The following is a 27,007-nucleotide window of genomic DNA, read 5'->3' as shown; positions in this document are numbered from 1 at the left end:
GTGTGTGTGTGAGTGTGTGTGAGTGAGTGTGTGTGTGTGTGAGTGAGTGTGTGTGTGTGTGTGTGTCTGCCTCTGTGTTCAAATTCCTCCTTTTTGTAAGGACACCAGACAGATTAGGGCCCATTCTAATGTCCTCATTTGAACTTCACTACCTCTATTTCTAAATAAGGTGACATTCTGGGGTCCTAGTGGTTAGAACCTCAATGTATTTGTTTTGTGATACACAATTCAACCTATAACACTATCTCTTAACCTATGATGAACAGAATTGGGTCAGGGTTGGAGAGTGTGGGGCTGGACTTCCAGAGAATGTGCCCTGGCTGGTGGCCCTTCCCTAAATGAAGGCAACTTTCTCTGACTGGGACATTCTCTGCATTTGAAGTGAAATTTTAAGTTTCCTTTTATTCAAATTTGTTGCTCTGCGCCCCCTCCCCCTTTTTGGGTTTTCAGATGCAGATGCAGTGGCCGCACAGATCCTGTCTCTGTTGCCGTTGAAGTTCTTCCCAATCATCGTCATTGGGGTCATCGCACTGATACTAGCGCTGGCCATCGGTCTGGGCGGTGAGTATGATCTATTATTCAGTAGGCTCTCAACTCCCTATCCAGGCACTTAAACTTTCATGAGCTCCCCCCTCCCCCATCGTGGTGCCGCCAGCCACCCAGCCTTAATTACTGGAGGCAAACATCCTTTGGGGTTGCCCGCTTTGAGTTCAACTTGCCTGTGTGAACGTAGAGCCAGCCTGGGGCCCAGCAGGGGCTGTTGGCCACGCTCGGGGCTTTGTCACCACAGAACCTGCCCAGTTAGAAGTGTCCACGGGCAGCTGATGAAATAGAATCCACAGGCAGGAGGCGGGTGCAGGGCTGGGGGAGAAGACAAGGAGGCCATTCAGGCCAGGCCCAGCACGCCTGCTATTTTTAAAAGAAGGTGCTTGTGGCTTTTGGGAAAGTGAGTCATTTGGATGGTCTCTCACAGGGAACAATATCCCAGTTTCTCTTTCAAATACTGGAATACAGGTGAGTGTAATTCTCCACCTGCTCAGCTGTGTGGTCCGCAGTTTCTTCACTCGCTGCCCAGAGTCAGACAACAGGAGGTGGACCAATTGCGGGGGGTGGCGGGGTGCGCAGAGTCCTCGCTCAGGGCTCCTTGCTCAGCTGGCTCAGCTGGTTGGTCTGCTGACATGCACTTTCTCTCCTGACCTTGAGCCCTCTGGGGTCTAAGTTCACCTCCAGTTGTGGCTCAAGGCCACTTAGTGAGACAGAGTGGGGTACAGCAGCCCCACCCCCTGGAATTTGGAACAGAAACTGGGCTGTGACACAGGTGCAATTTCAGTGGTGCTTCATTACTGATGGGCAAGCTCAAGGGCCTGGGGCAGGTGGATAGTTGTTATGCTGCACACTGAGGGAGCCCTCTGTTAACGTTCCCGTCTTCTCCTGCCCTCAGTCCACTTCGACTGTTCCGGAAAGTACAGGTGCCGGTCGTCTTTTAAGTGTATTGAACTCACTGCTCGGTGTGACGGTGTCTCGGACTGCAAAGCCGGGGAGGATGAGTACCGATGTGGTAAGGTCCTGCCTCTTCACTGTAGACACAGGAGGAAGTTAGCACCACTGGGCCCTCGCCTTTCCCATCTGTGAAATGGGTCCAAGTTGATGCCAGTGTCAAATTATGTTCTCAACTGCAATCCAACGGGCCCCCAGGAGATCCTGGGCTGGGTTTAAGGGTGATGGTGTTCCCTGAAGCTTAAACTGGGTTGAGGAGACCCCATGAGCGATAAGAGATCTCCAAGAGAGTTCAGGGGGTCCAGGCAGCCGGGGGTCCCTGTGAGGGTGGGGTGCTGTGGGAGAGGAGCAGGCCAGACTCAACAGAGGAGGGTCTGGGCTGGCTGCAGAGAAATCTCTGCAGTGGCCTCAGGGCTCTGCTGGCCACTGACGGGTTGTTGTGCCCGGGCGCCGGCCAGTCCGCGTGAGCGGTCAGAATGGCGTGCTCCAGGTGTTCACAGAGGCGGCCTGGAGGACCATGTGCTCCGACGACTGGAAAGGCCACCACGCTAGCATCGCCTGTGCCCAGCTGGGGTTTCCAAGGTAACGTAAGGAGCACCTTCAGGTGATGGGTAGAACATGAATAGTGGTCACGGTGAGACAACCACTTGGGCACTTCCAGGGCTGCACCTCCTCTCACATTGCACCCTCGTGGCAGCCCCACGATGACGGACATCACCTTCTCCACTTCAAGGTGTGCAAACCGAGGCCCCAGCACACCAAGTGGTGCTCAAGATCACTCAGGAAATGGCATTTCAGGGAGTGTCTCAGGGCCAGGAGAGACTCAGGTGCAAATATGTGATAATGTGATAAAGAGCTTCAGAGATAAAGACAACCCCACCCCCTAGCGCCCCAGGTCTCAGCTATGGAGCAGCCTCCGGCACCACCCCTCCTGGTCCTGGGGGTCACACCCTCATCCCTGCACACACTCCCACGCAGCCCCAGAGAACCAAGTGCAAAAAGTCAGCAGTTTGGTGATAACACAAGTATTCATAACAGTTGCCTAGCAACGTGTAGGAGAAAGAACTGTTGTAGTGAAATCTTCACTTTTCGGTGTTTGCTGTTGTCTGTGTGACTTTTTTTTTTTGCACTAAAATGACACATTTTCTCCTTGGTGCAGGGGCCTCTTTCTCTCTCCTGTCCCTTCCTTTGACGCGATGACTGCCGTCTTCCATGAGAGCCTGCATGTCACCGTCCTCTCTTTGCTCTTGATTCTGAGCTCAAAGCAGGCAGGCTCCTGAGTCACACATGCCACATAGGAAGTGAGCGTGGCGACAGGGGTGACCTTGAAAACACATCCCTGTTTGTATCTCAGGAAACGAGCTGGGTTTAAGGGTGGTGGTGGTCCCTGAAGCTTAAACTGGGTTGAGGAGACCCCATGAGCGATAAGAGATCTCCAAGAGAGTTCAGGGGGTCCAGGCAGCCGGGGGTCCCTGTGAGGGTGGGGTGCTGTGGGAGAGGAGCAGGCCAGACTCAACAGAGGAGGGTCTGGGCTGGCTGCAGAGAAATCTCTGCAGTGGCCTCAGGGCTCTGCTGGCCACTGACGGGTTGTTGTGCCCGGGCGCTGGCCAGTCCGCGTGAGCGGTCAGAATGGCGTGCTCCAGGTGTTCACAGAGGCGGCCTGGAGGACCATGTGCTCCGACGACTGGAAAGGCCACCACGCTAGCATCGCCTGTGCCCAGCTGGGGTTTCCAAGGTAACGTAAGGAGCACCTTCAGGTGATGGGTAGAACATGAATAGTGGTCACGGTGAGACAACCACTTGGGCACTTCCAGGGCTGCACCTCCTCTCACATTGCACCCTCGTGGCAGCCCCACGATGACGGACATCACCTTCTCCACTTCAAGGTGTGCAAACCGAGGCCCCAGCACACCAAGTGGTGCTCAAGATCACTCAGGAAATGGCATTTTGGGGAGTGTCTCAGGGCCAGAAGAGACTCAGGTGCAAATATGTGATAATGTGATAAAGAGCTTCAGAGATAAAGACAACCCCACCCCCTAGCGCCCCAGGTCTCAGCTATGGAGCAGCCTCCGGCACCACCCCTCCTGGTCCTGGGGGTCACACCCTCATCCCTGCACACACTCCCACGCAGCCCCAGAGAACCAAGTGCAAAAAGTCAGCAGTTTGGTGATAACACAAGTATTCATAACAGTTGCCTAGCAACGTGTAGGAGAAAGAACTGTTGTAGTGAAATCTTCACTTTTCGGTGTTTGCTGTTGTCTGTGTGACTTTTTTTTTTTGCACTAAAATGACACATTTTCTCCTTGGTGCAGGGGCCTCTTTCTCTCTCCTGTCCCTTCCTTTGATGCGATGACTGCCGTCTTCCATGAGAGCCTGCATGTCACCATCCTCTCTTTGCTCTTGATTCTGAGCTCAAAGCAGGCAGGCTCCTGAGTCACACATGCCACATAGGAAGTGAGCGTGGCGACAGGGGTGACCTTGAAAACACATCCCTGTTTGTATCTCAGGAAACGAGCTGGTGGTTAAGGCTCACTGCTCTGAATCCTCCAGGACCCTCCAATTTTAAATTTGATTCATCATAGCTCCTTTCTTAGCTCCTTTCTCCAAAGCCCATGAAACCCCAGAGGCCCTCCAGCCTATACCCCTGAGGTCTGCCTCCATCTCCCCAGTGACTCAGAAACCAGCTGCAATTTCAGCTCAGCGACAATAGCCAACACCACCACTCAAGTACCTACAAGAATCCTGTAGACTTTCCTCCTTGTGAACAAGCACAGATACAAGTCCCCCCCCACCCCTACACACACACACACACTCCTAAAGTTGGACCTTCTTTGCCATTGTTCTCCAGGAGGCCTGCTTCCTGACACTTTCACCATGTGCTTGCTGCTGGTGTCCCCTGACGCTCTTCCTCCCATGTGTTTATCTCTCTGACAGGGACCCGTGCCCACTCAGGGCAGACTGGGAAATTATTCTCCCCGCCCTATTGTTCTTGGGGTGCTCGGCATCCCGACTTTGGTGCCCACCTGAAGCACCCACCCACTTCTATGTTCTGTTCCCTCTGGGGCTGGCTTCAGGCCAACCAGAGGTCTGTGCAGTGGAATGTGTCAGGGTCCCACCCAGCTGCATCAGGAAGTGGTCCTCCTGCCAGGTGCCCGGAGCCTATGCTCATGGGTGGAGCCAGAAGGGCCCTCCGTTCCAGACTCCACCAGGTTTAGAATGGAATGCCTTGATGAGTTGGCAAGAGGAAACCATTAATGGTTTTCGGGGACACAGTGACATCCCCCTGGTGTACCTGTAATAGTGCGATTTGGGCACACTGATTATTGGGGGAAACATGGTGATGTTCCCCAGTAGGAAACCTGTGATGCTGTGACTTGGGCACATTGACAGTTTGGGGTATACTATGTCCCCTGTAGGGTACCTGTGCCTCGCGTACATGACAATTTGGGGTACACTATGTCCCCAGTAGGATACCTGTGATGTGGGTACATGACAGTTTGGGGGGTACACTATGTCCCCAGTAGGATACCTGTGACATGCGTACATGACAGTTTGGGGTACACTCTGTCCCCAGTGGGATACCTGTGATGTGGGTACATGACAGTTTGGGGTACACTATGTCCCCAGGAAGGTACCTGTGGTGCTGGGACTTGGGCACAGGTTGGTGTGGAGCACCAAGTGAATTTCACGCCGCATCTGTTTCCAATGTGCTTGTAGCTACGTCAGTTCAAAGACCCTCCGAATGGACTTGCTTGAGGAGCAGTTCCAAGAGGACTTTGTTTCCATCAACCACCTCCTGCCAGACGACAAGGTGACGGCTCTGCACCAGTCGGTGTACGTGAGGTGAGCGCCAGGCAGGCCGCTGTACGGCGGTGCGCGGCTCCGCCAGGACACAGAGGCACGGGAGCGTTTCCTCCAAGTCACGGTGGGCTGGCCGCGTGGTTAGATGGGTGGGCACGCTGGCTGCAAGAACCTAACCCCAAACCAGCAAATGTGGCCGGCAGAGGAAGGGAGGAGGGAGGGAGGAGGAACAGTGACGTGCACGTACGTCTAACCACAGTACTGTACCTCACACAATAGGGTCTCCCGTGTGTTTCGGGGGAAGGAAGGAGGGAGGGACAATTAAAAAGAAGAAACATTTTTGCTCACAAAGTCCTTTAACATGTACCATGTACATTTCATGTTCCTCAAAGTCAGGAGGAAGGTAAAATGAAGTGTCCCTAAGTGACCCCAGGTGCCTGAGGCTTAGAGGGGTCACCTACCTGGTGAGAGTCAAGGTTCTGAACCCCAGTTCCGATGCTCTCCCTGGTGCCTGGACCAAACCCCCGGAGGAGTGTGTCCTCTGCCCCAGGAAACAAGTTTGTCACCCTGTCCGTCCTGTAATTGACAGGCACCCTTGGGCACACACGCAGTCCGTAGGGGCAGCCCGTTTCATGGCGGGACTGGGGCTCTGACAGCAGGACAGTAAGGAAGGGGTCCGGGTGGATTATGAGAAAAGCAGGTGCCACTCCCACCCACGCAGGGGGATGCCTGCCAGGCCCGGGCAGTCACAGCTCTACTCCAGGAGTCCTGGCCCAGGTGTGTGTCCCAGGTTCAAGGACTTCGTGCCAGGAGAGCCTGCCACCCGTCCAGTGGGCACTCCATGTCCCCCGGGGGCCAGTGAAGAACATTGGGGTAACCGTGACGCGGAAACGACCCCGGTAGATGTTTGCTTGACAGAGCGCGTTGTGCACCTGATCATCAGCTCCGCAGAGCTGAGCAGTGCTCCACGCCATTGCCTGCAGTCCTCACGCTGCCGGTGCTTTTGAGGGAATCCTGTCACACAGGCTAAAACTGTACCCTGTATTCAAGAGCAGGGGAATAGAGTTTATTTTTCTTTTACCCCAAGATTAAGTTAAAAATGTGCATTTCACAGCCTCGGGTAATTGTCATTAGCCCACTCTTTCTCCACTTTAGGGAGGGGTGTGCCTCGGGTCGAGTGGTCACCTTGAAGTGCACAGGTAAGGGTTTTAGAAACACAGAGGTCAATGGAAGCCAGAGCTCGCTCACTGACTCCCCCTCCTCTCCTCCTTGAGGTCCCCTCCTCCTTGAGGTCCCCTCCTCCTCAGAGTCCCCTCCTCCTCGGAGTCCCCTCCTCCTAGGTGCCCTGTGGGAGTCTGTGGACTCCACCTCCAAGGAGGGTCTGCCCAGTCCCACCTGTCAGGTGGGGGAGGCAGCCCAGAGTGACTTCTCAGCAGCAGACAGGACCATGGGCGTGAGGTCCTGTCACTGTAATGGCTCCAGTGGCCTGACTTCCTCCTCCTTCTACCCCCTCCAGGGACAGTGCCCCAGACCCATCCCCAGATGGCCGTCCTTCTTGCTGGTGGGGGCGGAGGGGCAGCGTTTGGCTGCAGGGGTTGGGTCTGGAGGAGTCAGGCAGGTGCGCGGGCACCTGTGTCAGTGAGGAGCGGCTGTGGGGGGCTCCCCATGCTCCTGCTGTGCGTACCTGGGGGAGGGGTGCCGCCAGCATCAGGCTCTTTGCTCTGATGGACTCTCCCCACTGTACCCCCATGACACCCCACTCGTCCTATGTCTCGGGGGGCCTGTCCCCACCCCTCACCGTGTGCCTCTCCTCCCAGAACTCTTCGGGGCTGTGAGCTCTGTGAGGGGGCAGATGTCAGGGGAGGAGGGTCTGTGGGACGGACCCCCAACCCCGTTCTCCCCCGGCAGCCTGCGGTCTGAGGATGGGCCACACTGCGCGCATTGTGGGCGGAAACATGTCCTCGCCCGCGCAGTGGCCCTGGCAGGCCAGCCTTCAGTTCCAGGGCTACCACCTGTGCGGGGGCTCCGTCATCACCCCGGTGTGGATCGTGACCGCTGCCCACTGCGTTTATGAGTGAGTGCTCCGCCTCCTGGGAGGGGTCCAGTCCGGGCCGCGGTGGGACCGGGCGGATTTGGGTGGTCAACGGCAGGTCCAGGAAGCAGGCAAAGGGACCAAAGTCATACCCACGTGGAGGGACTTTCCCTCCTCGCCATGGACCCATCGCTGTGGGCTGCGGAGACCTCAGGCCGCGGCTCTCACAGAAAAGATAGGACCCTCCCACACAGGAGGAAACCACCGACGTAAAGGTCTTAGACCCTCATAGCTGGTCACGGTGGACCCTGTGGTGACCGAGAGGGTGAGAGACAGTGCAGGGTTCCGGGGGCAAAGAGTCTCCCCACAGTCCCCTCAAGGGAGGTGAGCAGAGGAGAAAACCGCAGAAAACACTAGGCTATTTTTGCTTCGCTCAGAGGTGCAGGGAGGGAGGCCGCTGCAGGACGCGTGTGGAGGGGAGGAGGGTTCTGTGCTTCTGCAGGGCAGGGGGCTGAGGTGGGTTCGAGCACAGGCAAGCAGGGCCGTACACACCTGCCATCTCCCTGGGGCTGGGGCTGGGGACACCTGAGCCCCGCGGGTGAAAGGGGTTGGACTGTCCCTGCTTTACCTCCCTGTCTTCTCCTTGCAGCCTGTACCTCCCCAAGTCATGGACCATCCAGGTGGGCCTCGTCTCGCTGCTGGACAGCCCAGCCCCCTCCCACCTGGTGGAGAAAATCATCTACCACAGCAAGTACAAGCCCAAGAGGCTGGGCAACGACATCGCCCTCATGAAGCTGGCGGGGCCGCTCACCTTCGACGGTGCGTCCGGATTTCTTTGTCATTCGGTGGCTCGCATATGTTTCAGGAGAATCCGTAGTTGCTTGTGGGGGCCTCTTTAAGACACTGCTTTACAGGCCTTGTCAGGCAACCCCAACATCTGACTCACTTCTGTGTGGGCATCAGGCGGCTCTCTTCTCGTCAAAGTGGGCATTTTCCTGGTTCCTGGTATGATGCGACGCTTCCGATCGTATTCAGGACTCCAGGCTGTTGTGCTAGGAGACGCTGGGTCCGCCCTGTATCTTCAGTGTCGGCAGGTGGTCACCCAGTTCAGGTCACTGTGGGCTGCGGTGATGCTAACTTCATTTCAGAGCCTCTGTGGTTCTACTTTGATCAATTTGGTTTGTCGGGTCCCCTGGGGCTCCCACCGGTGCCATTTTCTTCCTGTGGTGCCACCTAGACATAAAAGGGACTTGCCCTGGCCAGGCCACCTGGTGCCTCTAGGGGTGGAAGGGGCCTCTGGTCTGTGGGGATAAAGAGCTTTCTCTGTCCGGTGCTGGTCGTGGCAAGGTCCCCTGCCCGTGTGCCACCCACCTGCCCAGGGTCTTGATCCTGGTGAAGAGAGGAAGTGTGTCCCAGGCCAGCCAGCGGGTGGTGGCGGGTCCTTCCTGCAGCCGCTTCCTTACGGTTTGGAAGATGCTGGGCATCTTTGGCTCCTGAAATACCCAGAAACCTCCTCTCCCGGAGCCGCTGTTTCTCTACGGGAGGTGTCAGGATGTGGCCGGTGGAGGTTACAGAAAAGCCACAAGGGATGGGACTTTCAAACTTTTTGAAGCTGTAAACAAAGCCTCATGAGCCCACTCCCAAATCAAACCTCCCTCCCCCAGGGGTACAGCAGCGTGGGGTGCAGGCGGGGTGATGAGCGGGGCCCCGTACAGGAGCTGAACGCTGGCACCAGACCAGCAGCTGCAGAGTCAGCAGCGTGCTAACCGCAGGGCACGTGTAACACTGCACGTGACACAAATCCTGCCAGAGAAACAAAGAGAAATTGTAATGGTGGTGCTCATGGGCAAATTATTATTAATGATGTTTGATTTGTACAAAAATGAGGTGCCAACGCTGGTACTTGGATAAAATCAAAACGAGCCCTCCCCGTAGTCTTTCTCTACCTTTCCATTATCGGCGTACCCAGAAGGCTTAGCACATCTCAGACTGTGTTCACATGAAAGCCCCGTGACAGCCGTGGCCCTGACTTTGGTGGAGGCTTATGTGACACAGCCCAGATGGACAGGTGAGCTGTGGCCTCCAGGTATGTCAGGAGGGACAGGATGCCCATGGAGGGATGTTCTGTAAAGCCAGGTGCCCACAGTCTGGACCAGGAGTGGGTAAGCTGTGGCCCATGGGCCAAACTTGACCCCTGGTCTGTTTGGTAAATAAAGTTTTATTGGAACACAGCCACACCCATTTGTTTATCACTGCCTGTGGCTGTTTTTACGCTGCTGTGGCCTGGGTGCATTTGGCCCTTTCCAGAACATATGCTGCCACGGTCTAGGCTTGTTTTGAAGTTGTAGGGGTCTGATCGGGGAGGGGGTCCCTGCTCTGAGCTAATGGCTTTCAGATGACCTTGGTCTTGACCTTTCCTTGGGAGATGGTTAGCGCCCAGATGTGAGAGCTGTTGTTTCCTCTTTAAACAGAGATGGTCCAACCGATTTGTCTGCCCAACTCCGAAGAGAACTTTCCTGACGGGAAGATGTGCTGGACGTCGGGATGGGGGGCCACTGAGGAAGGAGGTCAGTGGCCTGGAGTCCAGATTCTGAGTCCAGGGAGCCCGGAAGGAGAGGGCTGGGGTAGATGTCCACACCGACATGTCCCCTCCCATGTCCCAACGTGAAGTTCTGTGGGACACCCACATGGCCCTGCTGGGGGTGCGAGTCAACTACTCCAACAAATGTAGTCAGCCGCCCTTGGTGTTCCTCGAACCATGGAGGCATCGCTCCGGTCTCTGTCCCGGCCTTCACATGGCCTCCCGCCCCTGTCTCAGCTCCCCTCTCCTTCCTCTTAGAAGAGCAGCAGTCGTGGAGTGAAGGCCCACCCTGATCCAGGAGGGTTCCATCTTGAGACTCTTCCTTAATCACACCTGCATGGACCCAATTCCAAACAGCCTAAGGTTGCAGGTGGACATGCTTGGGGGAGGCACCATTCAACCCAGGAGAGGGGGTTCAGTATTTCCTCTTGAGACTTATTCGCTGCATCTGTCCCCTCCCAAGTGTCCGAGGCACCCGGGGTTTGCCCAGACCCAGAGGCCAGTCCTCCCCACAGCACAGGGTCTCGCCCCTACGGCTGGCCACGCCTTCCTGCCCACAGTGGACGCTTCTCCCACAAACGCTTTGAGCTTTGTTTCCCCACATACCGGGGGCTGAGCGGAGCGATGCGGTCCTGCCTGTGCTCACAGCAGCCCTGAGCGGGCACCGTGCTCCTGCCTGTGCTCACAGCAGCCCTGAGCGGGCACCGTGCTCCTGCCTGTGCTCACAGCAGCCCTGAGCGGGCACCGTGCTCCTGCCTGTGCTCACAGCAGCCCTGAGCGGGCACCGTGCTCCTGCCTGTGCTCACAGCAGCCCTGAGCGGGCACCGTGCTCCTGCCTGTGCTCACAGCAGCCCTGAGCGGGCACCGTGCTCCTGCCTGTGCTCACAGCAGCCCTGAGCGGGCACCGTGCTCCTGCCTGTGCTCACAGCAGCCCTGAGCGGGCACCGTGCTCCTGCCTGTGCTCACAGCAGCCCTGAGCGGGCACCGTGCTCCTGCCTGTGCTCACAGCAGCCCTGAGCGGGCACCGTGCTCCTGCCTGTGCTCACAGCAGCCCTGAGCGGGCACCGTGCTCCTGCCTGTGCTCACAGCAGCCCTGAGCGGGCACCGTGCTCCTGCCTGTGCTCACAGCAGCCCTGAGCGGGCACCGTGCTCCTGCCTGTGCTCACAGCAGCCCTGAGCGGGCACCGTGCTCCTGCCTGTGCTCACAGCAGCCCTGAGCGGGCACCGTGCTCCTGCCTGTGCTCACAGCAGCCCTTAGGGGCCCTGCTCCTGCCTGTGCTCACAGCAGCCCTGAGGGGCACTGTGGTCCTGCCCACTTTGAGGGGAGCAGACAGGTGCTGAGCACCTTGCTGGGGCTCACACGACCAGGTGGTGGAAGGTCTGGGATTGTGTTTGTGCTCCCCACCCACGGCCCTATTCGTGTTGTTATTCATACACTTGGAGTGCCCAGCGAGGATCCTTTCATTGTCTTCGCTGGGTCCTGGGTACCGAGTAGGGACAGGTTCCATCTCAGCCCAAGCTCATGGCCAGGTGGTCCTCACTGCGGGGCTGGTGGACATGTGAGCAGATTAGGGAAGCCCGTGCAGAGAGCACTGTGTCACTCACACTCATAGAACAGTTAAAATAAGGGTTTTGGGGAGCGCAGACCCACACCTGTGGATACATGCTGTAGGAATGAGAACGGGGCTGCCCTGCTTTATGCCTTTAAAGCATAAAGATAATGCGGTTTGCCAACAGCTTAAGTTAGAGGGTATCAGTCTTGGGTCGGTGCTGAGGCTGATCCACGGCAGGTGCGTTAATTTTCTGTTGCTGCTGCAACAAATGACCCCCATTCTCTCACGGTTGTGGGGCCCGGAAGTCCTGCATCAGACTTGGTGGGCTGGGATCAAGATGTCAGGAGGGCTGCAACGCTTCTGGGGGCTCTGGGAGGAGGCAGCTCCCTGCCTTTTCCAGATTCCAGCGGCTGCATTCCTTGGCTTGTGGCCCCTTCCTCATCTTCACAGCCAGCAGCACAGCACCTTCCATCCCTCTCCTCTCTGACCCCTGTTTCCACCATCACACGCTCTCCTTTGACCCTTTCGAGGATCCTGTTATTACACCTGGGGTCCCCCTGGAGAGCCCAGGATCCTGTCCCCATCTCCAGTCTGCAAAGTCCCTGTGGCCATGTAAGGCGACAGGGTCATAGGTTCTGGGGGTTGGACCGTGGGCACCTGTGGGAGGACATTTTTCTGTAGACCACCCCAAAATTCCTCCAAGAGCTGTGTGTGACCTTCACAAGCCGCAGCTTCCCTTCTGTGTGACCTGGGTTGTTCTGAGAACAAAACAGCCTGGTGTGGATCAAATGCTTGACCCAGGGTAGGCCCTGGGCAGGTCCACGGTGGTGACAGTTGCCCCTCCCTCCTCCCATGTTGGTCCGTGTAGGGAAGTGGATGGCTCTGCCATTGAAATGCCCGTGGTGGTAGTAACGTGCCCCTGGCTCTGGTCCCCACCCCGGATGCGTGCCCTTTGAGTTCCCACTGCACGTCCCCCTCTTCCTGTGACACAGGCGACGCCTCCCCGGTCCTCAACCACGCAGCTGTGCCTTTAATCTCCAACAAGATCTGCAACCACAGGGACGTGTACGGTGGCATCATCTCCCCCTCCATGGTCTGTGCCGGCTACCTGAAAGGCGGAGTGGACAGCTGCCAGGTAGGGGCCCGCCGTGACCTCCAGGGGCCATGGCCGTGGACAAGGCGAGGCTGTTACGGTAACCCAGCCCATGGGAGAGGCCACTGCCGGCATCTCCCTGTGACTGACTGTAGAGCAAACTTACAGGCCCGGGGAAGAAGTTTGCTCGAGATAGCACGCCCTTTCCTGGCCAGCCCGTGTTTACCAGCTCCCCCTCTGCCTGGGTGCTGGGCGGGAGGAGGGGACTCAGGGATGCTTCCTTCCCACCCCGGTTCTCAGATTTGCAAGGGGACCAAAGAGGCAGGAGGCAGGTGGGAACCTGTGAAGGGGGGCCTCCAAAGCCACAGTGGGTGAGACCCCAATTCTGCCTGGGTCCGGAGGTCAGCTAAAGGCTCTGGCCAGGCGGGCCCTCCCTCTGAGAGCTCCCTCAGGTGCATGCAGCTGCCTTGACCTCCATGGGCTCAGTGTCTGCTGAGAGATGGCTGGGGCTCCATCAGAGGGACAGGACCCACTGTGAGGAACGCCGAGTCAGGTCCGGAAGGGCTGCCAGGGGGAGCGCAGGGCCTCCTCACGCTGGACTTTGTGGTGCGGTGACCGGGGAATTCTGCGCCAGAACAAGGGACAGCCATGCCGGGGCCTGCTCTGTGGCCCTTAGTCTCTTTCCCTGTTGTCTAGGGAGACAGCGGGGGACCCCTGGTGTGCCAGGAGAGGAGGGAGTGGAAGTTGGTGGGAGCGACCAGCTTCGGCATCGGCTGTGCGGACGTGAACAAGCCCGGGGTCTACACCCGCATCACCTCCTTCCTGGACTGGATTCACGAGCAGATGGAGGTGGGTGCAGTGCCCGCCCAGCTCCCGCTGGTCCCCGTCAGCCCTCTATGACTCCAGTCCTGCTATAGAGAGCCAGGGAGTGAGCCATCAGTTGTTGATTCGTCAAGCAGCGACTTTGTGGCTCCTGGTGCGGGACGTGAGCAGGGTGGGCACACATGGGTGACCGTGCCTCCACCAATCAGGGAAAGGAAGAGAAGCAGCCGAGAGGTGGGAATCCTTGGGGATGGGGACAAGTAGGGTGGGCATATGTGTGTGTGGAATAGCAGGTGGATGAGGGCAAGACAGGTCGGGGAGGACCCCCCTGCCCACTGAGGGGGTTGAACCTTGCCAGGGGCCAGGGATGGGATGGAGAGTCTCTGGCCAGGAGGAGCCTGGGCAGCTCTGTGCTTGGGGGGCCTCCCTGGAGGGGACCTGGGAGAGGGAGACAGGTCAGTGAGGCTGTCTTGGAGGAACAGGTGGGCAGGGGGAGCCCTGGAGAAGGTGGGGAGGAAGAAGGAACACCCCCAGAGGAAGGAATGGAGACTCCAGAGGGACAGGAAGCAGGTGTGTGTGTGGGGAGGCTGCAGGGAGGTGAGGCCAGGCCGCACAGGAGCCTGGGAAGCAGGGCACCTCCACCTGCGGCCACTCGGCAAATATTTGCTGACTCGATCTCGGACTCTGAGCCCCACATCACGCTTTGGACCCGTTTCAAAGACGTCGTTTTCTTTAACGGAGACAACGTTTGCGTGACATAAAGTCAATTGTTTTAAAGTGAGCCTCCAGCGGCATTTAGCGCACTCACAGAGCCGTGCGCACCTCTCTAGTCCCACGACATTGCATCTCCTGCAACCAGACCTCACTAAGCATCAGCCCCTTCCCGCTCCCTCCGCCTCTGGCATCCAGCAATCTGCATTCTGTCCATGCGGACCACAGGCCTTCTTAAAGACGCCTTCTGACTTGAAACAATGGCCTAAGAAGGACATCAGACCTTTCATGTGAACCTGGGCGTTAATTTCCTGTCTTTCTTGGGAATTTTTGCTTGAAGTGAGAAGTTCCGTAGCAGTTTCCTTTGTGCAAGGCCCAGGCCCAGGCCTGGCACTCAGCCTGCTGTGCATCCCAGCCCTGCTGCTGTGAGCTGCGCCCTCCACAGGTGCCCACAGGCCCTGCCTCAGTGCCCACGGGGGAGGGGGGCTGGGCAGGGCAGCAAGTGCTGGAAGACAGGCCCTCAGGAAGCATCAGCGGGTTGTTCGCTGGCAGGCTGGCCCCGCACTAAGCTCTGTAGCACAAAATTCAGTCCAAACCCACCAGCCTCTCGCCGAGTGTCAGAGGAGATGGAGGAAGGAGCAGCCCTGCCCTGTGATGGCCTCGATGGCCCGTGAGTGGGAGCCGGGGGTGCGGACAGCGGTGTGAGCCTGGTGCGTGGAGGGCAGAAACAGGAACAGGTCTGAACTCGCCCACGAAGCCACGGAGGAGCGCCCTCCACGAGGCTGCACGCAGGGGCCTGAGGGTTCGTGTGACGAGCTGCTGGTAAAGAAAGCTGAGCCTGAAACAGGTGCCAGTGGGAGAAACCACCTCCCAGTCCTCACGCTGTGGAGGAGGCTGGGGGTGGGCAAGGCTGCTAGCAGTGGTGCCGCCCGAGGTCCCAGCAGCATCCCCGCAGGCAGGTCCTGGGACCCTCCTCATATTACAGGTGAGGGGACCTGCCGAAGGCCCCAGAGCAGGACTCCGGCCCCAGCACAGGCTGCCTCGCAGAATCGGCGGTTCTCCAAGGTGGGGGTGCCCAGGACTCGCCCTGGCTGTTTGTGGACATTGCCGCCCCTGGGGCCCTTCTCCAGGGGGCGTGATCAGGGTGTGGGTGGGGCCCCAGTGATCATGATGCCCGGGGTCTCAGGGCCCGTGTGAAAACACATGTAGAGCCATGTGGCTCCCCATCAGGCTTAGAAACAGCTTCCACTCTCTATGACGCTGGGAGAGCTATTTTGTCTGTGACAGATGGGTCCCTTGATGCCCGAGAGCATCTGAGCTGCCTCTGGCCCACTGAAGGCCAGGGTGAGACTTCCCCCCACCCCCACACACACTTTTTTAAAGGAAATATATTTTTATCAATTGATTTCAGAGAGGAAGGGAGAGGAGAGATAGAAACACCAATGATGAGAGAGAATCATTGATTTACTGCCACCTGCATGCCCCTTACTGGGGATTGAACTTGAAACCTGGGCATGTGCCCTGACCAGGAATTGAACATGACCTCCTGGTTCATCGGTTGACGCTCAACCACCGAGCTACGCCGGCCGGGCGAGACCCTCCCTTTTGCAAGTCTCTCTGCAGGTGTCCCCAGGGAAGACCGGAGAGGCTCCCCTTCCCAGGAGAGCTTTGCGGGGGGCAGGAGGGGTCTGCATTTTCAGTTGCCCCTTTGGAACATGCATGTGAGGGCCTTCCCAGAGCTCACACATCTTGAAGGGAGTTGCCATGTGTTAGCGGATGGGACTGCCTGCTGGACCACCATTTCATCCCGTGGCTTTTCTCTGTCTCTTTGGAGCTTAAAACAAAATTGCCCCGACTAGGCCGGGACTCAGGAACATGATGCTAGGAGCTGGGAAGTTCACGTGGAAACTACAGAGAACATCTGGGTCGGAGATGAAAGACAGAGGCCGGCAGGCTGGGAGGGGCCACAGGAGGGAGCTGTGTTACACGAGCCTGCGGTGCGTGGAGAGCTGGCGGCCTCTGCCAGCAGAGGCCGCTCTGTCCCTGTTAATCGCAGAGAACAGCCGCAGCTTCACTCGGTTAAAATGCCGGTGCCCGCTCCATCCTAATGGGGAAGGGATGACGGAAAGCGCTGAAAAGATAACACGCACGTTTCTATTTCTAGAGGGACTTGAAAACTTGAAGAGAAAGGGGACAAGCCACCACGCTGAGTTCCTGCCACGATGGAGACATCCCTGTCCTTCTATGGATTCCCGGCTGGAAACTTTCATGAGCAAATGCCTTCAGTGCTCGGCTTGCTGGCATCACCAGCAGAGCCGAGAGGCGGACCATCTCTCCACCCAGAACAGTTTGCTTCTAACGCCTCTGACGGGCCACTGGGGCGCTGGACTAAAATGACCTTGAAGTGCCTTTCTGACCTTCACTAAGAAGTGCTACCCTTTCCCACGTGTCGATTAGGTTTTCTCTGCAGCAGCCCTTCAACACGAGTGACAACATAAGCAAGTCCACATGCAAAGCCATGGGCCCAGCAGCCACGCGCCCCAGCACTGCAGGGGCTGTCACTGTAGATGTCCCTGTCCACATGTTTTATCCCCAGGTACCAGAACCAAACCCACGTTTCCTTCTTGTGGGAATGCAGTCTCCCAGTGATTAGTTTAAGGCTTATGTCTGCTCGGTCTCGCAGCACTTGGAGCCTGGTGTGTTCTTGTCCCTTGCTTCACAGGACGTATGCTCTCCCAACGCAGTGGTCAGCGGGAGCTTGTCTGAATGTGTACCGACTGCTTGTGTAAACTGAAACCACACGCTTGGTTGATTGTAGAGGCTCGGCTACTTCAATCTGATCTCTTCTATGTACATGGTGGGTCTTTCGTGTTTCTGTTAGAACAGGTTTCTCAGCAGATCTGCATGGCCTCATATTCTATCATGAGACTCAGAGTGAGAAACAGAACAGTGGGATAAGCCAGGGCCACCTCACCGGCACGGCGGGTCCTGAGGCCAACAGAGCAGACAGTCACATGTCATCAAGAGGCCAGAGGAACCCTGGCCGGTGTGGCTCAGTTGGTTGAGCATCATCCGGTGCACTGAGAGGCTGCTAGTTCAATTCCTGGTCAGGGCACATGCCCGGTTATGGGCTTGATCCCCTGTAGGGGGGGCGTGCAGGAGGCAGCCAATGGATATTTCTCTCACATTGGTCTCTCTCTCTCTCTCTCTCTCTCTCTCTCTCTCTCCCTCCCCCCCTTTCTCTCTAAAATCAATTAAAAACATATTAAAGACACCTTGGTTTTTTTAAGAAAGCCAAAAGCTTCCCTACCTCTCTGCAGCGTCCCGTTAGCCTGCCAGGCGCCTGCAGCAGTAGAACCCTTTCCTGTTACCCACACAACCGTCATCCCATCACACACACAGGTCGCTTGGTGAGCCACCGCTGTGGTGCTTTCTCACAGACGAATTCACGAGAAGGTACACGTGCTCCTTTGCCTGGAGGCAGCAGTGGGGAAGGTGGGCGAGTCTCTCAGCAGCATGGGCCCAGGTGCTTGGGGATGGAGCGGCTCCAGGGACCCCCCCGCCCCCAGGAGGTCTGAGACTGAGAGGGGATAGAGGAAGTAAGGGAGGGAACACCATTTGGCGATGGTATTTGGATGCTCCCCACCACGTCAGAGTCGCCGCACAGACTTCTGTATGTGTCTGCACGGCGGCTGGCGGGGCTCCGCACACAGAGCCTGTGCATCACTCCTGGGAGTTAATTCAAAGTTCCAACTCACACTCGGGAATGTGAGCTGTGTTTTGTTGGTTTTCCTCTGCAGTTGTTAACGCATTAGCCTCCCTCATCGCCTCCTTGCACCCTCTGGTTGCTGTCATTTAATTTAGGGCATCTTCTCACACCAGAGGAAAAGGAAGGGAAAGGCTGGGATAGGATCAGGGACGGTCCCTGGTCCAGACGGCTTCTGGATCATCACACCCGCTCTCAGAGCCTTCCTCAAAAGGAAACCTAGGAACTCCCCACGTCTGGCCACCAGGTGGGGCTCTGGGGAGGGCAGCCAGTCCCACTCCATCCTCCTGGTCCCTGGAAAGTTCCAGATTGTTTCCCAGGCTGGGGGCACTGCCTCCTGGGCCTGTGACCTTGGTGCTGCATCCCACCTTCTCCTGGCTCACGAGAGCTTCCCGTGGGGAAGAACACGGGGAACCGTGGAGGGCTGCTCGCGGCCAGGCCACACCTGCAGGTGCCCACTGAGTCACAGCCAGCGCAGGAAGTAGGCGAGACTGCGGGCAGGCGTCAGGGCCCAAGGCAAGAGTCCAGAGTCTTCCCCCTGCATGCACCCCATGAGGTGTCAGGCTTGTGGCTGGGCCTCGTGAGAACAACCTGGCTTCTTCCCCACGGCTCAGGCAGGGGCTCCTCCATGGGGCCTGTGTAAGGGGGTGGGGGGGTATTATCTTCTCAGTACAGGCCCTGGGGGAGGGCAGTGTAAATACTTCCGGGCACATTCCCACTCCTCCAGGACAGGAGTCATCACCAGTCACACACTCGGTTGTTGAGAAAGAAATAATAACCATGAAAATGATTTTTAAGGTTGTGCTTGGTGTAGGTCGTCATAAGAACTGTGATTTCGGAAACATTCTTATCGGACTTTTTCAATTGAACTTTTTATAGCTGTAGAGTCACATGCAGTCATAAGGAACAATACACAGAGAGGGCTCATAAACTTTGTCCTGTTTTCCCTGATGATAACATTTTGTGAAACTAGAGTACAGTATAACAGCAGGATATTGACAATGATAAGGTCCACTGACCTACACAGATTTCTCCAATTTTACTTGTACTTGTGTGTGAGTGTGTGTGCCTGCATGTATGTGTCTGAGTGTGTGCCTATGTGTATGTGTGTGTGTGTTTGTGTGTGTCTGTGTTTATGCCTTAGTGTGTGTCTGTGTGTATGTGTGTGTGTCTGTCTGTGTGTCTGTGTTTATGCCTTCATGTGTGTCTGTGTGTATGTGTGTGTGTCTGTCTGTGTGTCTGTGTTTATGCCTTCCTGTGTGTCTGTGTGTGTGTCTGTGTGTGTGTCTGTGTTTATGCCTTAGTTTGTGTCTGTGTGTATGTGTCTGAGTGTGTGTCTGATTGTTTTGAGGAACAAAAATGAACTGCTGATTTGTTAATGAGTAGGGAAATAGCCACAATTCATAAAAAATAAAATAGGCAAAAGATATGAACAGACCTTTTACTAAGGAGATACACAGATGACAATAAACACCTGACAAAAATGCTCAACATCTTGAAACCCAATTAAAACCACTGCTCGCCTATTAAAAGGGTACATTCAAAAGATTGACCTGCCAAGCATTGGCAAGGATGTGGAAGAAATGGGACTCACACACTCCTGGTGGGTATGCAAAAGGAAACAATCATTTTAGAACACGGTTTGGCAGTTTTTAATAAGTTAATTATGCACCTATCTTATGACAGTCCTTTGTGTGTCTGTGTGTTTATGTGTATGTCTGTGTGTGTCTGAGTGTGTGTATGCTTGTGTGTGTCTGTGTAGTTTTCAAGAAATTAGTCCATTTCTTCTAAGTTGTCAAATTTGTGAGTGTAAACTTCATCATATTCTCTTATTATCCTCTGATGTCTGTAGGGTCTGTACTGATCTCTCCTGTTTCATTTCTAATATCATTAGTCCCTTTTTGCTTTTAATATTTGTCAGTTTTGCTATAGATTTGTCAATTTTATTGATTTTTCCAAAGAACTAGACTTTGTGTTTCAATTATTTTTTCTATTGTTTTCCTACTTTGAATTTCATTCATTTCTGCTCTTATCTTCATTCTCAATGCTTTGGGTTTGTTTTGCTAATGTTTCAAGGTTAAAAACTTAAGTTTTTTTTTATTTGAGACCTTTTCTCATTTCTAATGTAAGTTAATGCAATAAATGTTTCTCTCCCCACTGCATTAGCCAAGTCTCGCAAATTTTGATATAGAGAGTAATTCCTTTTCATTCAGGTCTGCCTATTTTGAAATTTCTGTGTGTGTGTGTGTGTGTGTGTGTGTGTGTGTGTGTGTGTGTGCCTGTGGGCATGTGTCTGAGTGTCTGAAACTTGCTTTTGCTCTGTGTGTGACTGAGTTTCGCCGTGCTTAGAGATTTTCCGGTTGTCTGTTCCTGATGTCTCGTTTGATCGAGTTGTGGTCAGAGAACACACTGTGTGGTTTCAGTTCTTTTAGATTTGTTAAGATTTATTTCATGGCCCAGGGTATGGTCTGTGTTGATAAATGTACACGGGCACTTAGAAACAAAGGTGTATTCAGCTGCCAGGTGAAATGCCCTGTAAACACCAGGTCGGTTCTGCTGGCTGCGGGGGAGTTCCGGTCTTTTGTGTCCTGGCTGATATTGTCTAGACCCCCCAGCCGTGCCTGGGAGGGGGTGTCGATGTCTCCACTATAACTGTGGCCTTGCCTAGTCCCCCTTTCAGCTGGATCCGTCTCTGTTCCGTGTATTTTGAGGCTTTGCTGATAGGTGAGGACAAATGCTTTTGAAATTTTTAAAGGCAAAATAATTTCTTGAAAGCCATGTCACTGTCTTAAACAGTGGTATCCGTCTACGGAAAAGTGAGAAAGATTGAGGGTCGGGCTGCAAAGCAGCAGCTTGAACGCCCCGTCAGAACACCTACGAACCACGACGTTTGCTTTCTACAGGAGGGTTTGGCAGTAGAATGTCACAGACCAGGAGTGGGTCAGAGGCCGTTCCCTGCCACGTGCATGGGGTGTCTCACGTGGGACCCCGGGCGGGGCGGCTCCCAGCTCGGCAGCTCACAGCCACATCTGTCTGCCCCGGAAGGAAGCGAGTGAGAATGCAAGAGAGAGAATAACATAGGGGGGACCTTGATCTCTTATACTTTATTTTAAAAAGTGAAGCCACTCACTTTTTAAACTCATGGTTGCTGGCGACCATGGGATCGGCTGCTGAGTGGCACAGGCTGGCTCTTATTCTGTGTGGTGACATGTTGGGGCTGTGATTGACACCTGAGACGTTAGGATGAAGACTGTTTCGAGGTGACTATGTGGTTTTCATTGCTAAGGGAGGCAGCGCCGCCCTGGAGTAAACAGCAAATGAAGGGCAGGATGGGGAAGCCTGGGCTCGAGGCCTCCCTGCTCTCTGTGCAACCACAGGGCTCGGGTATTTTTTAACTTCATCCCAGTACCCCCCCCTCCCCCGAACCCTCCTTTATAACCTGCACTGGGTAGAGTTTATGGAGAGCGAACAGGACCCTTGTTAGGCCACTATTTCTGTCGTTTCTCTTTGCATAAACTCCCAGGAGCAACTCTAATGATGGGAGTGGGAGAAACGTTTTCGGTTTTGTCTCCAGCAGATGCGAGGATTGCTCAGAAGCTGGGACAGTGACAGACACTAAGTCGGACAGGTGGCCTATTCCACAGCCCCTCTGGCGGTGCCACACCTGTCATCGCGGCCTCTGTCCTCAGGAAGGCACTGCCCAGCAGGGTCACCAGACCAGGGAAGGACACAGCCGACAAAATAGGACCTGGCCCCGGAATCATAATCCTTTATACACCCTTCCCCAACCGGTGGGCGAGCCATCAGGTTTGCCTGAGTTCTAGAGCCCAGCTCTCAGCAACTGTACTTAGAAAAAGTAAATGAAAAAGGAAGAAGTGAATGAAAGGTACAAATTAGAAGTACAGTTCAGTGAGGATCTTTAGAGATGATCAAGTTCACAGCCTTCGTGCAGTACGTGAAAGTCTCCCCATTGGTCAGTAGTGACTGTTCACTGACCCAGTGGGCACTCGGGCCTCGGTCCCCGGGACATGTAACATAGGGCAGTGCAGGGACTGCTGGCTGCCATCCTGGGGAAGCGCTACTTGTGGGTAATTTACATGCAATTCTTTTAAAAAAAAAAAATATTTTATTGATTTTTTTACAGAGAGGAAAGGAGAGGGATAGAGAGTTAGAAACATCGATGAGAGAGAAACATGGATCAGCTGCCTCCTGCACACCCCCTACTGGGGATGTGCCTGCAACCAAGGTACATGCCCTTGACCGGAATCGAACCTGGGACCCTTCAGTCCGCAGGCCGATGCTCTATCCACTGAGCCAAACCGGGAAGGGCACATGTAATTCTTCTTGTCCTTTTGTCAGCTGGATCGCTCACACGGTGCAGGCCAGATAGAAATCCTCATGCCTTCAATAAAAACTGTACCCCCACACCTATGTCAGGGGTAGACATGGATTGAAATGGACCGAAGAACCACATCAAAGGGATCCATCGTGGAGGGGGGCGAATGCAGGAGGGAGCGTGGTGGGTTATGGGAGCAGGAGACAGGGCTGGACCGAGCAGTGTTCACAGTCAGGAGAGAGGAAGCACTGGGGCCCAGAGAGGCAAACCCCACCAGGGTCCGCAGGAGGGAGGAAGGGCACAGTCAGCATCACGGGAGCGGAGGGGGCCGGCCAGTCTACTCACCCCAGGGACTGAGATACAGAGGAGGGGGGAGGTACGGTGCCCACACTTACCCCGCTCCCTGGACCCCAGGCCAGGAATGAGCAGGTGAATTCCACACTCACCTGCTGGGAGGGAGAAGGCTTTGTTCAGACCCAGGGGTGCCGAGCTGAGCTTGGAGGTTTAAGTAACTGCAGGCCGGCAGAGTCAGGGGTTAGGCAGGGATGGCTTGGAGGTGAGGAATTAGGTATCTGTGTCCCGCCTCTCTTCCTACCTTTAAATTCCCAGGACCCACAGTTAGGACTTAACAGTGGTTTTGGAGCCAAAAAGGTGGGGAAGCGTGAGCTGGGGTGAGTCCAGGAGGAGTGTGGAGGGGCCTGGGGGAGGTCCCTGTTTCTACCACTTCTGCACCCAGAGGTGTCCTGGTCCCTTCGTGGGCAAGTCTGCACCTCACCGGCATGCCCCACATGGGCGCTGGAATAGGCTGGGTGGGACGAGGACTCCATGGGTGGGAGTGGGCGGCTTCAATCCCGGGGTTGCTGAAATCTAAGAGATAATAGGCAGCTCGCACCAACCCCACTCCTGTGTTTAACTTCAGGGAAGGTATGAGGAAGCAGGTCATGGGGCAGGCACGTCAGTGAGGCGTGGCCCGCGCGCAACCCCTCCAAGCTCAAATACCCTCTCCATGACTGCCTCCTGACTCACCGACTGGGGGCAGGGGAACTCTCCTCGTTCTCTTTTTTGGGGGAACAGCAAAATCATTACATTTTAAAAATACAATATTTTCCAATTACAAAAATAATTGCTCACTATAGGAACATTTCGGTAACTAGGAGAACAGAGACCGAGGAAACCAGTGTGACATCCTTGCACCCCTTGGGCCCACCCCCTGGTGTGGCTTATTTTTTCTCCTTTTCCTGCTGAGCTGTTTGTAAACCTGACCCTGTTCTTTCTGACTTAACATGCAGCATTATTTATTTATTTTTAATTTTAAAAAAAACATATTTTATTGATTTTTTACAGAGAAGAAGGGAGAAGAATAGAGAGCCAGAAACATAGATCAGCTGCCTCTTGCACACTCCCCACTGGGGATGTTCCCACAACCAAGATACATGCCCTTGACAGGAATCGAACCTGGGACCTTTCAGTCCACAGGCCAAAACTCTACCCACTCAGCCAAACCAGTTACAACAGCATGAGCGTTGTAACTTACAGACTCCACAGAGCTTCACATTTCACCGTGCATCGTCCAACCAACATTCTCTACAATTGTTTACAATGACTAAGATTTCTTTTGAGGACATCTTTATGCGGGACGATCTGTCTGTGTTTGGGATTCTTTCTTGAGGGCGCCCCCTGAAGGAGATTTACTGGGTCAGAGTGAGTGCTCTTTCTAGGCCCACGCTGATCACCATGAAGGTGGGCCCATTGCCGCCATGGGTGTAGGTTGTGTTTTCCTGACTTTCAGCAGCATGGACTCTTCTGCTTAAAAGACAAAATCTGACAACTTGCTTGGCTTGCACATTGTTGTTACCTTAGGTGATTTCTTTGATTGCTAATAATTTTTCCCCATTTCCTATAATTTTGTAATTGGATGTTCATGCTCTTTGCCTCTATCTATTCGAGTTCCAGGGTTTGAAAATTCAACTGTGTAAGCTCTTTATATTTCAAAGATTTTAAACCTTCGTTCATCATATATATGATAAACATTTTACAGTTAAAGAAGTTTAAAATACTTCACATAGTTAAATTTGCTCTCTACCTACATATGTAATATACATTTAGATGATTTCTGTTATTCTGTTATCTATTGCTTTCAAGGCTTACCCAAGAAATACCCAAATCTTCCAGAAATTAGTTAAGTACTTAATGCTACTTTCTTTAATTTATGTAAAATAGCTGCTACTGCAACTGCTTTGGTTGTTGGTCAGAAGGTCAGAGTTGGTGGCCCCAGCCCCCTCCCCATGTATGGCCCACTTCAGCGGGGCATGGTCATTTGCCTGGTGATAGTGAGCCAGATCTTCACATCTATAGGATCTGGGTCCTTGTGTGGTCTTATATGTATTGGGTTGCCTCAGTTTCCCATCGACCAGGACCTCTGGTGAGAAAACACTCACAGAAGCCCCAGTGACCCTCTAGGTCTACACGCACCACCCTCCTCATCCCCACTGTGTAGCAGTTACACAGTTTCCCTCCCTCTGGTGAGAAAACACTCACAGAAGCCCCAGTGACCTAGAGGGGTCACCCACAAGCACCACCCTCCTCATCCCCACTGTGTAGCAGTTACAGTTTCCCTTGGTTCCTAGGACCAGTCCTTTTAGTGGACATGCCTCTTCAACTGTTCACTGGCATGAGGTCAGTCTCCACTGCCAGTCGGGTTTCCACGTGGAAGCCAGCCTCTCTCAGACCAACAGCGCTCCAACCTGTAAGACCACGGCCATGGGACGGGAAGCAAAACTTCCTCTAGCAGTGACTTCCTTTAACATGAGGAACGCCACTCCTTCGTCTGTTGTGTGCTTTCTGGACATGTGCACTTTGGTTTAAGGCATGTGCCAAATGGGAATCCACCCACTGGCGGGGGAGCAGACAATCCCATCATTCGGTCGAGCTATCTGCTCTTGGGTGATGGGCCTGTGGGAAGGCCAGTGAATTGCGGGGACATTGTTAGATTTCCTGGCCCTGAAATGTGTTGTGATGCATCCCCTGCATGGGATTATGCATTCTGTAAATTCCCAGTGCTGGTCTGCCAGCAGCTGCGGCTCAGAGGGAGGGCAGGTACAGACCAGGCCCTCCATCCTGCCCCTCTGTGATGGAAACGCTCTCATGGAACCAACCTGCCACCAGGCTGCCAGCCACTGCTCCTGGGCACCATGCCACATCCAGGATCATGCACCAGCCCCTGCTGCTGGCAGGATGGGAACTCAGAAGTGGAGTCAATTACTATGAGGAGAAACTCGCGGTATTGAGCCTATGCCACTGGGACGTCCCCACTTCCTACATGGCCCCGTGACGTCTTCACATTCACGAGTTTGAATTGAGTCCTGGCTGACCCCTTGACTGTAGCCTGTGAGTCAGAGAATCCAGCTAAGCTGTCACCCAGTACCCGACACACAGTAACTGTGAGATAGTGTTTCTTGTTTTAAATCGCTAAGTTTTGGGGTCGTTTGTCACATGGTGACAGAGAACTAATATGGAACCTGCTGTTTTTCATCTTGGACTTCCCCAAGATGCCACACAACGCCGATGTCTGCCGTGGATACGTCACAAACCGTCCACACTTTTGGGCCCACGTGGCAGGGTGTCTTGTGTGACAGCCTGGACCAATTTCTGCAGAGCCATTTATTATTCTGACTCCACTCAAAATTTCAAACTTTATTGGCAGCTGGTAAATGAGCCAGAACAGCCTGTTCAAATGTAGTCTATATTACCTCCCAGATCCAAAGAGGCCTGTGAGGAGGTACTGGGTGAGTGGAACAGGTGCAGACATTCATCTTTCCCTTCACAAAGGATATGCCCACTAAAGGGCCAGGTTCCTGGACTTTCGCAGCTCCAATCTCTGACACACGTGTGCTTCTCTAAGGCATCTTCCGGTTTTCAAAATCCAGTTAACTCAACATCATGTCTGCAATGTAACAGGCCAGAAGAATGTTTAGCAAAATGTTCAAGGTCTCTCCTGAGTATGCAGACGTGACACAACCCCAAGTTCACATTGTAGCAGTATATTGCTGCCCCTGTCATGCGGAGGCAAAAGACGTCTGATCATCTTTTCTGAAAGGAATGGGGTGGGGGCGGGGGCGGGAAGCAAACATCTTCTAGGTCAATGGCTGCATATCAGGTGCCAGGGAGTTTGCTCCAGGAACGACATCACATCCAGCTCCCCGGCTGCAGGTGTCATCACCACTTGATGAAATCTGTGACACTTTATACACAGGAATTTTCTAGGTCAATGGCTGCATATCAGGTGCCAAGGAGTTTGCTCCAGGATCGACATCACATCCAGCTCCCCAGCTGCAGGTGTCATCACCGCTTGATGAAATTTGTGACACTTTATACACAGGGCTTGACAGATGACAGTCTGTGGGCCAGATCCTGCCTGTGGCCTGCTTTTGCACAACCTGAAAACTAAGAATGATTTGTACATTTTTCAAAGGTTGCAAAAATAAAACAAGGATGATGTGGCAGAGCCCAAGTGTGGCCCACCAAGCCTGAAATAACGACCACCTGGACAGTTACCGTGAACCTGTGCTGACCCTGTTCTCAAGTCATTCTCCACAACACACCTGGCCACACAGATGAGGCCAACGGGCATGTGCAATGACCACGGCTGCAAGCTCAAGTCCTTGATGGTGGCATTGACTTCTGCAGGTCCCTCCTGGACTGAGATGCTGGTTTTGGTTCACTGCCTTGGTGAGAGACTTCCACGGTAACATCCCTCAGTCCAAGGATCAGAGAAGCAATGCAGCTACTAAGTGTATCTATCCTGGGCCTGGGGGG

The 27,007-nt window shown here is 54.5% G+C and overlaps 1 protein-coding gene across 3 annotated transcripts in view; it reads left to right on the top strand.

Moving 5' to 3' along the window:
- Positions 1–27,007, top strand: part of TMPRSS3 (transmembrane protease, serine 3) — a 40,929-nt gene that overhangs the window by 6,977 nt on the left and 6,945 nt on the right. Inside the window, exons 3-13 of one of the 3 annotated variants that reach the window (XM_014532932.1) lie at positions 451–561; positions 1,442–1,558; positions 1,956–2,079; positions 5,215–5,340; positions 6,454–6,497; positions 7,207–7,372; positions 7,980–8,149; positions 9,802–9,897; positions 12,457–12,599; positions 13,254–13,406; positions 16,255–17,195. In XM_014532932.1, coding sequence (XP_014388418.1) covers positions 451–561; positions 1,442–1,558; positions 1,956–2,079; positions 5,215–5,340; positions 6,454–6,497; positions 7,207–7,372; positions 7,980–8,149; positions 9,802–9,897; positions 12,457–12,599; positions 13,254–13,406; positions 16,255–16,272 — 1,268 coding nt within the window. In that variant the 3' untranslated portion in view covers positions 16,273–17,195. Of the gene's footprint in view, positions 1–450; positions 562–1,441; positions 1,559–1,955; positions 2,080–3,113; positions 3,233–5,214; positions 5,341–6,453; positions 6,498–7,206; positions 7,373–7,979; positions 8,150–9,801; positions 9,898–12,456; positions 12,600–13,253; positions 13,407–16,254; positions 17,196–27,007 lie in introns of those variants that run through there. The other 2 variants (XM_014532931.1, XM_005885712.2) reach the window with 2 other exon arrangements.

Source organism: Myotis brandtii, unplaced genomic scaffold (genome assembly GCF_000412655.1).
Source record: "Myotis brandtii unplaced genomic scaffold, ASM41265v1 scaffold923, whole genome shotgun sequence".
Lineage (NCBI taxonomy): Eukaryota > Metazoa > Chordata > Mammalia > Chiroptera > Vespertilionidae > Myotis > Myotis brandtii.
This window is presented reverse-complemented; position numbering and strand designations above follow the sequence as displayed.